The sequence below is a fragment of the Amblyraja radiata genome, chromosome 12 (genome assembly GCF_010909765.2).
Source record: "Amblyraja radiata isolate CabotCenter1 chromosome 12, sAmbRad1.1.pri, whole genome shotgun sequence".
NCBI lineage: Eukaryota > Metazoa > Chordata > Chondrichthyes > Rajiformes > Rajidae > Amblyraja > Amblyraja radiata.
This window is the reverse complement of record NC_045967.1, coordinates 10,381,529-10,400,276: the sequence shown is the minus strand read 5'-3', so window position 1 is coordinate 10,400,276 and position 18,748 is coordinate 10,381,529. Positions and strand designations below refer to the sequence as shown.

The following is an 18,748-nucleotide window of genomic DNA, read 5'->3' as shown; positions in this document are numbered from 1 at the left end:
CATTTAAGACTGAGGTGAGAAAATATTTTTTCACCAAGAGAGTTGTGAATTTGTGGAATTCCCTGCCACAGTGGGCAGTGGAGGCCAAATCACTGGATGGATTTAAGAGAGAGTTAGATAGAGCTCTAGGGGCTAGAGGAATATGGGAAGAAGGCTCAAAAAATTTGATTATCCATGTTCTCCAGAGATGCTTCCAGACCTGTTGAGTTACTCTAGCACATTGTGTCTTTTTAAGATAACCAACGGCAGCGTCCTTTCCCAAGCCAATCTCCACAGTCATGAGCATCTAGTTACCCTCAGTCATTTGGTGGGCAGGCCACGTTGCCCAACACCAGAGTCCTGAAACAGAAACTATATTCTGTGCTCTATCATGAGAGATGATTATCAGATGAAGAGTCCCATCTTACAATCTACCAACAATTGCGTACACTTTCTTGGAAGATGTAGTGATCAATAACAATGCAGCAAATGTTTAGCACTTCAGTGGAAGTTGAACGCTAATTTCTCAGCAGAATTTGTTTTGAATAATACAGGTTTTCTCACTTAATGGAAAGTTGCTCTTTCCTACAAATCCATATCAAAACAACAGAAAACAAAAATTGCTTTACCCAGAAATATTCCGGTAGAATATCCTCTTGCTCCAAGATTCTCAAACTGATCAGAATAAAGAGGGAAGCACACTCCATTCTTTCCATAGTAATTGCCAAACAAGGACTTGTTCCACAGTGGAATGATTGCAATGATGAAACCTGCAATCCAGATTAATATCAGCGTTGACATCGTCTGCCGCTTGCCTGGTCTATAGTGATTGAATGGGAAGACAATGCACATGTATTTCTCTAGAGTCATGTACGTCAGTAGCATGACAGAGACTTCAGTGGAAAGCATGGCTAGTGCACCAATAAGCTGACATTTTGTGCTTTCCATCCACTGCTGGGCATGTTTGTTATATTCCCCACGGTACTTAACATCAAAGGCACCAATGAGGAAGAGATAGACTCCCATCAAGCAATCAGCACCTGTGAAATAAACACAAAGATAAATTGAGAAAGTTGCTGCCTCTGTGGAGCGCTGGAGCACTGTTCAGGATCTCTTAAAGTCCTATGTGTTTTACAACTGACAGATTTGCCTGGAAGTTGGATGGCACAGGGCCTTATGATTCAATTTCAATAAGATCGTACTTTGATCTCTTCCAGATCCCCCGTGCATCTGAGGTGCAAATGCAAGGGAGAAGATCAGCTATGTGGTGAGGTCCAGCACATCCATGGACTCAAACCAACCACCACCTTACAAACCCTCTCACACACTGACACTGATTACTAACCACCCACTGATCCTTCATGCAACCTTACCCAATCTCCCCACCTGCTAATGGCTCACCCATAGCCATCGCCCAATATCTGCCAGCCCAACCAACTCTTCTCCATCAACTGATCCGACAAACAGTCCACCCCTCCTTAATGATCAACTTCTCCAGAGTTGTGCCCATTATCTACTTCTTCCCAATTCTCAAATACTTTGTCACATTGATTGATTGAGGGGGGATCTTATAGAAACTTACAAAATTCTTAAGGGGTTGGACAGGCTAGATGCAGGAAGATTGTTCCCGATGTTGGGGAAGTCCAGAACAAGGGGTCACAGTTTAAGGATAAGGGGGGAACCTTTTAGGACTGAGATGAGAAAAACATTTTTCACACAGAGAGTGGTGAATCTCTGGAATTCTCTGCCACAGAATGTAATTGAGGCCAGTTCATTGCTATATTTAAGAGGGAGTTAGATGTGGCCCTTGTGGCTTAAGGGATCAGGGGGTATGGAGAGAAGGCAGGTACAGGATACTGAGTTGGATGATCAGCCATGATCATATTGAATGGCGGTGCAGGCTCGAAGGGCTGAATGGCCTACTCCTGCACCTATTTTCTATGTTTCTACATATCAATCCCAACCTCAAAATAACCCACTTCAAACTATGCATCTCCCACCACCCCTCACCCTAAACCTCTGGGAAAGACCTGCCCAATCCCTCTTCTGATAGCCCTAAACCCTTAACAATTGCTGCTGCTCCTTCTCCCAATGTCCCCAGACATCTAACGACCTACCCTCGCCAACCTACCCCTGCCAAATCCCCGGCAACTATTAATTCTCCCCCAAACTCCTATCCTCTGCTCGTGCTCATGATTTCAAACTTCAATTTCAGACCCCCAACCATCCAACATCGAACTCAACCAAAAGGCAGATGATCTGCATAAAACTGGAGGCTTTAAACGTCAAGGCAATAAAGTGTTTTTACTATTGAGGTGTAGGATACATGCTGCTAATAAAGTTCACAAACTGTCACAATGAAATAAATAATCAGATCATTTGATTTTGGTTGAGAGATGAGTATTAGCTAAGGTGCTGAGTGCCCTCCTACACTTTTCCGAATAAAGTTTTGGGATTGTTCACACCCATTGTTCACATCCACTGCTGCGCAGTCCAAGGCTTCCCATAGCTTGTGGCTAGACCTTCCTTAAGGTAGTTTCCTGGTTTGCTCCCATCCCAATCTCATTATCAATGCCTTCAGGGCAATCGTGCCCAGCTACTCTTTGCTGGATCCTGATTGACACTGTCCATGCAGTGCTTACCAGGTGCAATGGGATCTCCGAGACAATATTTCTTTGTCTTTGGGATTCTCATAATTGTCTGGAATCTTGGGATGGCACAGCAGTAGAGTTGCTGTCTTCCTGCACCAGAGACCCAGATTCGATCGTGACTACAGGTGCTGCCTGTACGGAGTTTGCACGATCTCCCTGTGACTGCGTGGGTTTTCTCCATGTACTCTGGTTTTCCCACACACTCCAAAGACGTACAGGTCTGTAGGTTAATTGACTTCTGTATATTGAAAATTGTCCTTAGTGCGTAAGATAGTGCTAGTGTACGGGCTGATCACAGGTCGGTGCGGACTCAGTTGGCCAAAGGGCTTGTTTCAAGTCCAAATCTGGAATCCTGTCTCTTGCATGTTGAATTTCCAACAGAGTTTGGGGGAAGGGTCCCGACCTGAAATGTCACCTATTCATGTTCTCCAGAGATGCTGCCTGACCAACTGAGTTACTCCAGCACTTTGTGTCTTTTTTTTTTGTAAACCAGCATTTGCATTTTCATGTTCCGACAGTTTGTTATTGCCCGTTGAATCATATTTCCCCAGTCGCATTAAATATTCAGCTTTTTGGCTTTATACCAGCGTTAACTATGTTTTTCTTATTAATTTTATCTATACATCACACAATCTCCAGCTAGTTATGTTGTACCATTTATAAAACAAATCTTCAGACAATACTTACAGCAGAGTGATTTGATCGAAAGGGTGTGTAGCCTGTTTTCTGTTTTAATGAACGACCTCATGCAGATAACAAAGAAGTTTCCAAAGCAAATGATGAATGCCACAAACCACACAAAGATTCGCAGAATGGTGCTGGCCAACAGGTTTTCAAAAGACGAGATTCCATCTGTGTTTGGTTTGCAGCTCCGAACATTTGGGGAATATTTGCAATATTCAAACTTCTTAAAGTATCTAGCAAAATTAAAGAAGTACATTAGAACATTTCTGGCATGCTGCAAATTCCTCCTATGCTCCCTTTATGCTTGAAAAAGTGATTTGTTACCCGATGTCACCCTGAGAACAATACATTATTTCAGTTCTAACCGAATACTCTGTTAAGTAAGATTGTCGCATACTCCTAGAAATTATGAATCTCAGAAGGGGATACTGGCTCATTGTTTTGTCTACTACAGTTAATTAACCTGTCAAAGCTCGTTCTTCATGCTTGTATAGAGTGATCACTTAGGTCATTTACTAAAAAGCATTCGCACTGCTAAAATTCCAAATGTATCAGCCCAATGCAAGAGAAGAAATAGCTGGCACGAATAATAAACGTAAATAACTTCTAATGTCAAACTGCTGCAGACCTCAAATAACTCCTGCAAAATTTGTACAATCTAGCAACATTTATATGGCGTATAAATTCATTCTGTAGAATGATATACAATTAGTTTCTTTATAAATCTATATTTATGTGAAATTTGTTTAATACTTCATTAATTTGATCTTCGCTCCTGACACACCACCTTGCAGTTAAACTAATTGGTTCTTATGATATCAGCTTTGAGAAAACAGAATATCTGTAACCTTAGATGGACACAAAATGCTGGAGCAACTCAGTGGGATAGGCAGCATCCCTGGAAAGAAGGAATGGGTGACGTTTTGGGTCAAGACAGAAGGGTATCGACCCGAACGGTCACCCATTCCTTCTCTCCAGAGATGCTGCCTATCCCACTGAGTTGCTCCAGCATTTTGTGTCTATCTTCGGTTTAAACCAGCATCTGCAGTTCCTTCCTACACATAACTACAACCTTACTGGAGTATATATGAAGCTGCACTCTTCATGGACAGGCAACATGTATTCCCTTTCTCTAACTGCCCTTTGGAAGGGGGTGGGGGGGGGGGGGGAGGTGGTGGTGATGAATCAACTTCTTAATCTGCTACAGGCTGCATGTTATTCTAGACTGTAGTATTTGCAGATTTTTGGCGATCTTGGAGAAACCTTGGAGGTTTGCTGCAGCATATCTTGTGGATTGGATATAATGCAGTCAGTAGTGGCTTCTAGTGGCTAGAGAGAATGCATGGATAATGAATAAGTAGGCTGTTTTATCCTGGATGCTCGAGGAGCTGCATTCCTCTATGCTATATAAGGATCATGCAGCAGTGTCCTAATGGATTTCTGCTGCTGTTTCACCACTAATTTCCAAATAAGAACTGCACGATACAAAATGAACTGGTTTCGTTTAGCAAGATGGAAGAGCTACAAAACCATTTGTAAGGAGTCTTGAAGATGAATTCAGGACTTTGTTCATACAAGGATTATGGAATGGACAGATGTATTTGCAGCAGGTGAGCTCTTGAGTATGAGTGCTCTTCCTCTCAACACCTGCCACAGATCCAGTCAGGCATTTGCGTTTTACAGAATTTGACCAGGTCTGTAAATGGTGACGCTAATTCGTCAAACTTTGATGATGGACAAGTTGAGTTCCTTGCACCTTTGCTTTTGCTACCATCAGTTATTCTTTCCTGTCGGCCAATTTGCAGGAGAACCGGTTGAAGGACGTGGTTCCTTGCCCGTGTTTAACCGGACGCCAGGGGGCGTAAGGTCAACATTGAGGATTCCCTGGGTCATTCCCTCCTGACTTTGTCCCATTCTAAGCAGCATCTTTGATGCATCTTTACTTCCAGTAGAACTTGACACCTTGAGCAACCGTGATGGAATCTGAACTATTCGTCAAGAGATGACTCTTTGTATCTGACAGCATCAGACTGCTGCTTGCCCTGAATACATGTCTCCTGAGCCTCTTGAGTTGATCTTCATGGAAGTTCATGGTTGTATGATTCTTTGAATTAACACGCCTCCCACAGCCTCCCTTGGTGATTTTACATTTGTAGAGACTAACGCACTGACAGGTAACCTTGTGAAATGAAACTGCTGCTGCAAAGTGTTTTGGTGAGAAGGTGAACAGGGTAAATAGTTGCAAAAGTCTCAGCCTTGCTTTTGGCATTCGTGTAAGGATCACAGCCCTGGGTTTGAACATGGAACTTTCTGTACTGCATTGCTGATTTGGAGCAGGAAATTAATTTTATTTATTGAGCCTTCAATGGAGTATACTATTATATATTCTAAACAAAAATTGAACTACAATACAGACATGAATAAAATATGGCACTGGCAGTACAATAAAAGAACATTGAGGAAGCTGAGATTGTTTTATAATCAGAAACTGGGCAAGGTGAACCGCAAAGACATACTGTTCGAACATTAGCTCACTTACACAATAATAACATGTACACTCTCACAAGCCAAATGCCGAAATCTGTCCTCTGGACAGACTTATTAGCTGGGTTAATGGTTAACGGGCCAGGTTAGAATTTTGCACCGGGCTGGTCCTCTGAATAAGCCAAAATAGCTCAACGGGAAACAAATCTCACAGACATCTGAGGCTAGGTGGGTGGCTGACAGCTTCGGGAACTGATGCAAACCAGCAGTAAACATTATACTTTCCCCATGAATGACCATCTTACTTATGACTATGCTCTTGGTAAGGGGAGGCGATCAGCACTCAAATATAGACAACTTTAGCAAAGACACCAAACCATAGATCTCTCTGAGGAAATGACTGGGTAGTTCCTGTAGGTGCACATATACCTATGGGAAACATATAGCCTTCAGGTTACTAAGTCAAACATAGCTATCTTCTCAATGGACATAAAGAGATTCTGTTATTGCACTCCTTTCTCATGAAAGGAATTGACCGAGGAAAACCATTTTGCATGGGGATATTCCCTGACATAGATACGAGACCCTGACATGGATACAATTCCCTTTAGTTTCTTCTGAGAGATATGGGCACAAGGATGTCCCTCCCCAGACAATAAGAATAGGATATGTATTTAAGAACAAGCTTCCAAGGGGAAATAGGAAAATATTGATGGATTTAGCTGAAATAGACTGGGAGAAAGAACATGAGGAGTATGCAAGGTACACAAAATTGCTGGGGAAACTCAGCGGGTGCAGCAGCATCTATGGAGCGAAGGAAATAGGCGACGTTTCGGGCCGAAACCCTTCTTCAGAGGAGTATGCATACCAGTTACAGACTTTTGGGCCAAATAGTTTGTTTCAAGGCTATAAATTTATGTTATTAAGACTCTGTGACTTACTAAGTTTAGTGTTGTATGGCAGTACCAAAACTGTTGCAGATCCTATTTATAAAACAAGTTAACTGAAGTGCAAGATGATTAATAAACTCCAATTGATTGACAATAATGTGTATTATCTTTCTGGAAATATTTATATTGGAAGCATTTAACATACATGTATGCGAGTCTCTCCACCTTCTTAAACATTCGGGTCTCTATGTTCAAACTGTCGATGTTATCCAAGTCTCTGAAAAATAAAATTGGAAGGAGTTATTAATTATAAAATCCGATAAACATATCTATGACTTACTTAGCTATTTTAGGAAGAATCTCAAAGACATTGGAAAGGTCCAGTGGGGATTATCTAAGATGATACATGAAATGGTGTAATGAGCAGACATTTCAGAAAATGTACACAAAGATTAAGATGTAGCTCACTGGAGCTACTCAATATTAGGTGAGCTTTTGAAAAACCAAGATGACAAAGTCTATTTCCATTGGTTAGTCAGCCAGTAACTAATGTCCTAATTTATGCACAAAGTGCTGGAGGAACTCAGCAGGTCAGGCAGCATCTCTGGAGAACATTAATAGGTGACGTTTCGAGTTGGGACCCTTTATCAGTCACCGATCCATGTTCTTCAGAGACGCTGTCTGAGTTACTCCAGCACTATGTGTCTTTTTTGGGGAACCAGTATCTGCAGTTCCTTATTTCTACATCTTAATTGAAACCATTGGCCTATAGAATGACATAATTAGTTATTCTGAATATTTTTTCGAAACGTGGAATGTGCTGCCTGAAAGATTGTCGACGCAAATCCATTATACCTTTTGAAAGAGAAATGGATGATATTTTGGTGAAAATAATTAAAAGGAAAAGCTGAAAGGCAGGAAAATAAATGTAAGGAGGTAGCTAATGTTGGCTCTTCCAGGTACCACGCTGAAGCATATCAACCCAAATGGCTGTCAAATTATTTCTTGGTTTTATGGACTTATCCAGTTTATGCATTATTGTGATAAACTTGGTTGAATTTTTTGAAAAGCTAGTTAAAGTGGCAGATAAGGGATCTTATTTTCATGGACTAACAGATGACATTCGACATGCTTCCGTACAAGAGACTATCAAAAGGAACATTAAAAACATTTGTGGTAATCTATTGTCATGGATAGAAATTTGGTTAGGAATTGGAAGACACGAGAAAAATCATATTTGGATTTGAAAAGGATGACAATAACATATGAAAAAGAAAATAAGAAAATGGAGAGGGAGGAGAAAAAATGTAAATGAGCTCTTTCAGAGTTCAGGAACAGATATTGATAAAGGGAGAGAAAATAGAATATAGAAACCAAGAAGAACTATACACATAGACCACAAGAGCTTCTACAAAACGTGGAAAGCAAGAGAGAATCCCTTAGAACCAGGGAACGTATAATGGGAAATCAGCAAATGTCGGAAAAATTAAAAAAATATTTGTATCATTTTCATAGAATATACAATAAACAATTTGGAGATTTTGAAGGACCGAATTTCAAATGAAGTAAGAGACATTAAGTCATTAAAATTAGTGGAGACAAGACCTGGAGATATTAATGCAGCTAACAGGCCACTAAACTCTCTTGTTCTGCTACTTACAGCCTTGACTTCTAAAGAGAGTGGCTGCAGGATTGATGGATTCATTAAATACGACCTGTGACTGCTAGACTGGAAAGGTTACATTGTGTTACTATGGATAAAACATTGGCGAAAGATCAGAAAACTGAACAGGAACCAGTGGGTCATAGAGAAGCAGAGAGCCATGAATGGTGCAAATCTGAAATCAAACTGAAAAGGTTGGAAAATGCTCAGCTGACCAAGTAACGGCTGCAGAGAAAGAAACATTCACTGGTTCAGGCTAATGGCCTTTAGACAGGGACACAAAACAATTCTTGAACAAGGGAGAGAAAATAGAATAAATAATGGGAAACCAACAAGAACTATAAACATAGACCACAAGAGCTTCTGCAACATGGGGAAAGTAATACAAAGAATATTGGAAGAACTCAGAAGATCAGGCATTATCTGAAGAAGGGTCCTAAACCAAAATATTGTCTGTCCATTTCCTCCACAGATGCTGCCTGACCCGCTGAATATTCCAGCACTGGGAAAAGTTGGTAGAACTGAGAAAAATGAGTAGAGCTGGGAAAAGTTAGAGAAGCATTTTTTTTTATCATAAAAAAGGGAAAAGTAGAAGAGAAGGAATCTTGAACGGAGATGTTGTAAATATTGGAAAGAAGGGGATATTCCCACGTATCATGTATCTATGCACTGTAAATGGCTCGATTGTAATCATGTATTGTCTTTCCACTGACTGTTTAGCACGCAACAAAAGCATTTGACTGTACCTCGTGACAATAAACTAAACCGATAATAAAAATAAATGATGGAGCGAGATAAAAGGGGATGGTAGTGAGACATTAAAAAAACCAAAATGTGCATCAAGAAAAAAAAAGTGGGATTTGTTGAATCGTAACATGGAATTATTTAGCTTAGTTTTGTGTGGAGAATGTTGTAAAGTGCTTGTGTTCCTCAACTTATCTTGTAGTTCATGACAACAGTGGAAGAGGCCAAAAACAGGGTCGACATGTTGGAAATTAAGTATAGAATGTAAGGGCCTGCTCCACTGTACGAGGTAATTCAAGAGTTCTCCCGAGTTTTCCCCTGATTCGAACTCGGAGAATATCCGTGGCGGGTAGGTAGGAGTTCGTGGATGTCTCGTAGCGGCTCGTACGAGTAAAAAGTAACAATTTTTTTTCATCACGAGTATTTTTTTACTCGTGGACATTTTTCACAGTGTTGAAAAAACGTCACGAGTTTACCGGATTTCCCGAGTACCTACCGTTACTGGTAGGAGCAACTACGGGACATCCACGAACTCCCACTGACCCGCTACGGACATTCTCCGAGTTCGAATCAGGGGAAAACTCGCGAGAACTCTTGATTTACCTCATACAGTGGGACAGGCCCCTAAAGTGACAAAGGACTAGTTTGGGGGTCGTGCTTGCAGACAGAATAGAGATTTTCAGCAGTGGGTAACTACATTTTACATATTTTTGTTGTGACGGTGTTGGAGTATAAGAGCAAGGGTCTCACTGCAACAGCACAAGGCTTTGAAAGACCATTCTAGGTATGTGTACAGGTCAGATTACCAAAAATCAGGGAATATTATATTGCCAGACTCAGGAAGGTGTTGTGGCCTCAGCCAAAGTCAGGTAGGTGTCAGAGATGAAAAATTCATGCACATCAATAGAAAACATTACAAACAGAGAATACTAAGGAAGTGATGACAGACACAAAATGCTGGAGGAACTCAGCGGGCCAGGCAGCATCTCTGGAGAAAAGGAATAGGTGACTTTTTTGGTCAAAACCTTTCTTCAGCCTCTGAGATTGAACATTAAGACCTGAAGCATCACCTATTCCTTTTCTCCAGAGATGCTGCCTGGCCCGCTGAGTTACTCCAGCATTTTGTGTCTATCTTCGGTATCAACCAGCAGCTGCAGTTCCTTCCTACACACTGCGGAAGTGAATGTACTCTGGGCAGAGTAATTCCTGGCGGCTCACGTATATTGTCTCAGTGGACTATCATTGTACACTTTGTACTTAATCTAAGATCATGCTTATGCATAATAATACTTTACTGAACGGAATGCCACTGTACCTCGGTATATGTGTCAATAAAGAACCACTGACCCATTGAATCACATTTAAGTTTATTTGGGCTGTAAACCATGACACCAATCCTCTACGGTTAGGTGACAAGGGTAGACAAGTCAAGATTACCACTGGGAAAGAAGAACTGCCGGGCCTTGTCTGCCTTGAGAGACACAAAAGTTGTGCTGAAAGGGAGATTATCACACCAACTACAAACCACTCACATGTAGGTACTTGGAAAAAAGACTGAGACAAAGCCCAACCATTTTTATTTGTAAACTTGGAGTTCAGCCCTGGTTCAGCACACCATTAAACTTAACAATTAGCAGCTAATTTTTGCTGCCAACAGCAAGCCTGCTTTTGGGTCACATTCGATTAAAAGAACAATTGCCATCTCACCAAAAAGGAGATTGAACATTAAGAAACTAGAAATGTGTTCTATCAATAAGTCAAAGTAAGATGAACGGTACTCACAGGGACCTGAGACTTGCAAGGTCATCAAATTGATTCACATGTAGATGGTTGATAGGATTACCTGATAAATTCCTGGAAAGAAACACCAAAAATAGCTAATTTGCATGGTTTTCAAAGTTTCCAAAAAGGTTTTTTGTATGTCGTTAGCCATAAAGCTCCAGAAAATGTCTATACTGTAAAAGAGATGTTTTCATCTGCATCTTTCTCTCTTGAAATATTTCACTTTAATTTTTGAAATGGTTCCACAAGTGCAGGTCACCTTTCAGAAACAATTTTCTTCAAGCATTCCTTCCTGATGCCGTGACAACCTATTGAGAGTGCTGGAGACACAGGTGACTGCAGATGAGGGAATCTTGGGTGAAAAAAACCCAAAGTGCTGGAGGAAAACAGCAGACCAGACAGCGTTTGTGGAGAGAAATGTACAGTTGACATTTTGGATCAGGGTCTTCCTTCTGTCTAAAGAAGACTCCTGTCCTGAAATGTCATCTGTCCATTTCCCTCCACAGATGTTGCCTGGCCTGCTGAGTTCCTCCAGCATTGAGCTTTTTGCTATCAAGAGTGCGATTGCACAGTTCCAGCTGAGAGCAATCTTTTGCTTGTCAGACTTGTGAAGATCTGCTTGTGCATTTTCCAGCAATACTCTCTAGGTGAATAGTTCCAAACTGGATTACCCACCAGGCATTACATATGGACCATCCTGTAAATGAATAAAGAATATTGTCCTTTCTTTTTTCAATACCACAAATACATTTTGCCTTTTTTAAAAAATAAATCACAGGATGTTGGCATCACTAGCAAAATATAGGTGCAGACATATTTTATTGGAGTTTTCCTTAATTTATTTTGGGTTTCAAGGAGAAATTTTGCACAACATACATTTCAAATTGCTTGATGAAATAACAGACCAGTGAAGGAAAGTCTTGAGAGGTCAAATGACCTCTTCATGATTCAAACTATGTAATCATTGTATAAAAGACAATATATATCAGAATTTTAGAAAAAGGATAAATGTTCAGAAATTCAGTAACTTACATCAGCTGCATGTACCTAAGGCCTCTGAAAAATGTAGGTGGGAATTCTTCAATCATATTTGCAGACAGGTCTCTTTAAAACAGAAAGGCAACCCATGTAAATAATTTGGTTCTATGCTAAATATGTAGACACTGAGATTTGTGAAATTGCATCTGATGGCATGCTGCAGTAAAGCAGAATGCCAGCACAAAACTGAAAATCATTAGGATAGCGTGGCCACAAGGAACTACAGACGATGGAATCTCGCAGAGAACACAAAGTGCCGCAGTAACTCAGGAGGTCGGATAGCATCTCTGGAGGACATGTATAGGCGATGAATCAGACTGAAGTAGGGTCCCGACTCCAATTGTCACCTATCTATGTCCTCCAGAGTTGCTGCCTGATCCGCTGAGTTACTGCAGCACTTTGTGTTCTAATCATAAGTACAGGTCCACTACCTCACAGGACCATTTCAATGAAACATTCTTTTTTTTTAAATTTAGTGATATATCATGGAAACAGGCCTTTCGGCCTACCGAGTCCATGCCAACCATCGGTCACATTACCACTAGTTCTATCCTATTTCACAAGAGAATAGTTGCTTCTAAATCCACTTCCTTATGCATCCCACACTTAAGTATAGACCTTGGCATTATGTATTTTATGTACTAATCACATAATAAAATTAAGTTATTTGTCTGTTATCCATTTATCCATGGCTTCTATCATTTTGAATACTAATCATATTTTTAATTCTCATTGTGAAAATTAGAGAGTTGTGGATGTAGCCCAGTCCATCACACAGACCGTACTTCCCACTTCACACAGCCTCGGAGAAGTAGCCAACGTAGTCAACGACTGCCCAACCCTGGTCATTCCTTCTACTCCCTGCTCCCGTCCGGCTGAAGGTACAGAAGCTTGACAGTGTGCACCACAAGACTTGGAAACAGCTTCTTCCCCTCTGTTATCAGGCTTCTGAATTGCCCTTCCACAAGTTAGGGTATGTTTGATTCACCCATTGAGGATTTCGGACTTTGTCGAAGGAACTGATGCACAACAATGCTGCAAACTATATTCTGTACTCTGAATTTGAGTAGGCTTTGCTCCACCTATAGTACTTGAGTTTGAACTGATTGTAGGGCCTGTCCTGCTTGGGCGTCATTTGCGCGGCATTTACGCGTCTCGACGCACAACGCGCGCATGGTGCGCATTTTGCGCGGTGACGTGCGGTCGCGCACGGCGCCCCAGGATTTTGGGATGTACAAAATCTTTGCGCGCCATCTGTGTGACTTGCAAATGACGCCCAAATGGGACAGTCCCTGTGTGTCTTTGTATGGATTATCTGATCTGTTTGGATAGTAAACAGGAGCCAGAGACAGTGTGTGATTTAAACACATCTTTAATGAGCACTTGAAACTTAGCAGCATAGAGGACGACAGGTTGTCAGTGCATCCTAGCTGCTCGAACTGGCAGTGCCGGGAACGAGTGTTAGTATAAGTGTTATAGTGGGGTGGAGTTAGTGATGCTGGCTTATGTGTGATTGGTTCACATCCATCATCAATCTACAGATAGCATGAAAAACAAAGCTTTTCACTGTACCTCGGTGCATGTGACAATAATAAACATAAGAAAGACAATAACCCTATACCCAAGGCTTCACATCGTTTTTCTTCAACAGTTCACCTTTTTAAACACTATTTGGAATGGTAAGGAAGAATGGCGATTATTTATTTTAGCTGTGTAAATTGCTAAAATGAATGAACTTGACAAATTGTACTAAAGATGTTTAAATAAAAACACTTACAGCTCAACTATAACTGAAGGGTTCAAAAACGGACTATCTTTCAGATGTCGGATTTCATTGTTGCGGAGAATCCTTTAGGGAAAAAAGTAGGAATTAAACATTTTAAACTTATTTAATCCATAATGTTAAATGAAAATATATGCCATGCATTTCAATTGCCTAATACTGGTCCTTTCAGATGAATCTGATTTAAAAAACATTAATGTAGAGAGGAAAGCAATAACATCAGTTTCTGCGCCGTTATGTCTCAGACTTCAGAGGGGATGTGACCCTTCCTTGCAAGTCTGACATGATTTAAGTGGAAACGGAACTGCAAATGCTGGAAAATCGAAGGTAGATGAAAATGCTGCAGAATCTCAGCAGGTGAGGCAGAATCTATGGAGCGATTGAATAGGTGACGTTTCGGGTCGAGACCCTTCTTCAGCCTTCCAAGGAACTGCAGATGTTTTACTCGTGGACATTTTTCTTCGTGGACATGCTTTACCAAAAAAAGATACAAAGTACTAGAGTAATGCGGCAGGTCAGGTAGCATCTCTGGAGAACATGGCTAGGTTACATTTTGGAACAGGACCCTTCTTTGGACTATCTCGCCCCCTCTGAACCCATTCCACTTCCCTTACCCACTCCAGCCTCACCCTCTCTGAAAGCAACTCTGTTGCGCTCTATTCCCCCCCCCCCCTTTCTCACTGGGAACCCCAATGGTCACACCACTGGGTCCTGATGGCCTACCCCCGATGTCTTGCCCAACAAAATTAAGTAAAACAGGTTTATTTATGGAGAGGTCCATTTAAGAGCCATTTAGCACCAGAGTGAAGCGGGAGGTACAAACTAAACATCACAATTGTGGCAATTTCCTTTACATGACACAGGACCATGAGTTGCCCCTTAAAGTTGGCTTCTTCCTGCTTCCAGCTCAAGCAGAGCGTGCTTGCTTCCTGGCCTACAGTGGTGGGGAGACCGGAGATAGGGATCAGGTTGAGCAAAGGGCCTTGACCCATTCCTGCCTGAAAACAGGGAGAATACCCACCCTCATGGTTGAAAATAGTACCGAGACACAAGTCATACTCACAGGACTGAAAGACTGGTGCACATCTCCAATGCTGCCTTCTCGATTGTGACAATGTTATTCCCTTCCAGATCACTGTTTTGAATGAAACAAAGTGCAGAGATTAACAGTTATTCAGTGCATGTCAACAAATTTAATTCAATCTTACTTTCCCCCCCAACTTTAATTTTAGTTTTGAATGTTTTCCTTCAGCTGCTACAAGCACTTAAGGGCCTGTCCCACTTTCACAATCTAATTCACGACCTCTGCCGAGTTTGCCCTTGACTCATACTGGCAGCAGGGTCGTCACAAGGAAGTCGTAGGTAGGCCTTAGCAGGCCGTGATGCTAGTCGTAGGTACTCGTGGCATCAAGTAGGTCGGGGCATTTTTTCTAGCCTGATGAAAAATGTCCACGAGTAAAAAAGGTCATGAATTAGGTCGTAAAAGTGGGACAGGCCCTTAAGACATTCAGTCCATTGAAAGTGGGACAGGCCTGTGAACCCTAATACCTTGAATATTAAATCTTTTTTATCCGTAAAGAGTGTCTAAAAACAGTACACATATTAGATGCATTATCTGTGCACATATATATGCATGTATTATATATAGAGAGAGCACACACATATATAAATACACACTCACTTTCCATAGGCGTTCATGTATACGAAGACAAAGGGCAGGAAACAAAACCTCTGGAGCTTCTGGGTCAAGTATTCCATCACTGAGTTATTTACCTACATTAATTAACTTCTTTTCTGGCTAATATGTTGTGGAAATTAGTGTATGGTTGTTGCAGAACCATTTGGGAAAGAGAAAGTCCTGGAGTAGTATATAATGGCCGTGTAGAATTAAAATTCGACTTAAATATCCTAGTACACAGCTATAATATATCAAACCAGCTAATAAAATGTGGTCATTTGATAACACTTGGTGTATAATTATACTATGAGTTTGTACGTTCTCCCTGTGACCTCGTGGCTTTCCTCCGGGTGCTCCGGTTTCCTCCCACATCCCAAAGGCGAGCGCGTTTGTACATTCATTTGCTTCTGTAAATTGCCCGCTGGAGGGATAACATAGAACTGATATCAACTGGTGATTAATGGTTGCTGTGGGCCGAAGGGCCTGTTGCAATACTTTATCTCGAAAACAAAAAAATGCTATTTTTTTTGCATTGGATGTGTCCCAAAAGATTAAGATTGTGGAAGGGTCAGGGCCGCTTCTCCATGGCCCAGTGCTCGCTCATAATTTTGGCTGGGCCTGCACTCACGGGAATTTAGAAGGATGAGGGGAACACTCCATTAAACCAAACAGAATAGTGAAAGGCCTGGATAGAGTGGATGTGGAGAAGATGTTTCCACAAGTCGGAGAGTCTAGGACCAGAGGACATAGCCTCAGACAGAAAGGTCTGTGTGGGAATTGGAAGGAGAATTAAAGTGTCCAGCAACTGGGAGATCAGGTTGGTTCAGGCGGGCTGAGTGAAGGTGTTCTGCAAAACGATCCATTGACTCCATTTATACCTCACGCTGCTTCAGCAAAGTCAGCAGCATAATCAAGGATGAGTCACACCCTGGCCACTCCCTCTTCTCCCCTCTCCCATCAGGCAAAAGGTACAGAAGTGTGAAAACGCACACCTCCAGATTCGGGGACAGTTTCTTCCCAACTGTTGTCAGGCAACTGAATCATCCTACCAACAACTAGAGAGCAGTGTTGAACAATACGATCAAGGATAGACCATGGTCTACCCCTTTAGTGACCCATGGTTTATACTTGATCGTACTTTGCTGGCTTTACCTTGTACTAAACGTTATTCCCTTATCATGTATCTAAACTCTGTAAATGGCTTGGTTTACATGTAATGTCTTTCCGTTGACCTGATGGCATGCAACAAAAACTATTCACTGTACCTCGGTACACGTGACAATACGCTAAGCTGTATTAACTAAAATGACGACTCTCTCACTAGTTGCCACAGACCAACTGTGGCCACTACTTCCTTCAGGACTAGTTAGTTGAGTGAATGGGGATGCTGGCAAATGACTCATGAAGATGTGCTGTAAAGGTCCCCTCACAGAGCCCATTACATGCTCTATCTCCTATCCATATATGCATAAGATTGGATTTCAAATATTATTTCATGACACCGCCACGAGCTCTCATACTTACAGCCAACGCAGATTTGGAATCTCACGACAGACGTTGGGAACATGATCCAATGAATTATTTGTCAAATATCTGAAAAAAGAACAGGTTCTTTTTTTCTCGCAGTTAAGTACTCAAGTTATGAACTCCACAGTTGAAATATTAAATCCTGCTCTTGATGGAATGGGGAATGTTGCGGTGAATGCAATGAATTACATTTCCCCCCACAGCCTTCAGCTGGAAACGTGGGCTTCCAATAGCATGGCATATAACCACCCTGTTTTTGGTGCGCTTGCTATTCATTTAAATACCTTATATAGACTGGATGTCTCAGATTTCCTTTGCCTGTTCCAGCTAATGGTAGGTGAGATCTGCTGCATGGATTGAGGAAAGTCAGCTCCCTCTCCTCATCAAGGAAGTTTGAATTACGGAGTGGCGGCGCGGCTCTGGCTGCAGCGGCTCACCGGCAGTCCTGTTTGTTTTGTGTTTTTTTGTGTTGTTTATTTCGTTTTGGTTAGTCTAGTTTTGGTTTTTAGTTTGTGTTTGGGGGGGGGGGGGGTTGAAACGGGGCTTGCTGTCTCTCCCTGCGGGGGAATGCGACTTTTTTGTCGTATCCCCCTTCTCTGCCTCCGTCTGCGCTGAGGCCTAATGGCGGAGCTGGCGACCTCGAGGCTCAGGAGGCAGAGCCCACCAGGACTCGCCCTGAGCTCGCTCCCGTGAGGGCGGCCCAGCTCGGGGCTGGAACAGTGCTTCCGTGAGGGGCTGTGACGCTCCCGGGAGGTGCTTCCATCGGAGTGGCCGAGCTCGGGGAGGTACGGCGTTCCCAGCCCGAGGGAGGAGCGGCGCCCATGTCGGGGCGGCCCAGCCCGAGTGAGGTACGGCGCCCATGTCGGGGCGGCCCAGCCCGAGGGAGGTACGGCGCCCACGTCGGGGCGGCACAGCCCGAGGGAGGAGCGGCGCCCACGTCGGGGCGGCCCAGCCCGAGGGAGGTACGGCGCCCATGTCGGGGCGGCCTGGCGCGGGGCTGAGACGGTAACGGTACTCACGTGGGGGCGATCCGGCTCGGGGCTGGAACGGTGCTCCGGTGGCTGGGACGGTGTTCTGGCGGTGGTGGCCTGAGTCCGGGGTTCGGCCGCGGGCCAGCGGCTGCGTCAGCAGGACTGGTGGGCGGCAGCTTCGATCACCCCGGGGCGCGGTGATTGAGCCGCGGGACAGTTTTTAACATCGCCCGTTGGGGTATCGCCTCAGCGCAGAGGGAGAAGAGGAGGGAAGAGACTGCAGCCCTAAGACTTTTGCCTCCATCACAGTGAGGAGATGCTGGGTGGACTCACTGTGGTGGATGTTAATATGTGTTTATTGTTGTTTTTTATTGTATTGTATTGTATGTTTGACTGCTGCAATTTCGTTCAGACTTCGGTCTGAATGACAATAAAGGCTATCTAATCTAATCTAATCTAATCTAATCTCTCCATTGGTGGTCCATATCCTTTGTATTCTATACTCCATTATTTTTTTTAGTTTAGTTTAACGATACAGCGCGGAAAAAGGCCCACCGGGTCCGCGCCGACCAGCGATCCCCGCACATTAACATTATGGACAATCTTTACATTTACCAAGACAATTAACTTACAAACTGCACGTCTTTGGAGTGCGGGAGGAAACCAAAGATCTCGGAGAAAACCCACGCAGGTCAGGGCGAGTTGGGATCGAACCCGGATCTCCAGCGCTACATTCGCGGCAACTCTACCGCTGCGCCACCGTGACTGCCCATTTTCTTCAGAAATTCTCTGTAACCTTTTATTCTCCCTGATCGCACGTTGTCCTCATTTCCATTCCCAATCTCCACTGGTCAGCTAGTAAAATCCTTTTAAA

General features: G+C 42.7%; 1 protein-coding gene across 1 annotated transcript in view; it reads right to left on the bottom strand.

Annotated features, from left to right (window-relative positions):
* LOC116979418 (relaxin receptor 2-like) overlaps positions 1-18,748 on the bottom strand; it is a 65,799-nt gene that overhangs the window by 5,198 nt on the left and 41,853 nt on the right. Inside the window, exons 11-17 of the mRNA XM_033030981.1 lie at positions 16,901-16,969; positions 14,762-14,833; positions 11,910-11,981; positions 10,878-10,949; positions 6,894-6,965; positions 3,318-3,547; positions 609-1,019 (exon numbers count right to left, since the gene is read on the bottom strand). Coding sequence (XP_032886872.1) covers positions 609-1,019; positions 3,318-3,547; positions 6,894-6,965; positions 10,878-10,949; positions 11,910-11,981; positions 14,762-14,833; positions 16,901-16,969 — 998 coding nt within the window. The remainder of the gene's footprint in view (positions 1-608; positions 1,020-3,317; positions 3,548-6,893; positions 6,966-10,877; positions 10,950-11,909; positions 11,982-14,761; positions 14,834-16,900; positions 16,970-18,748) is intronic.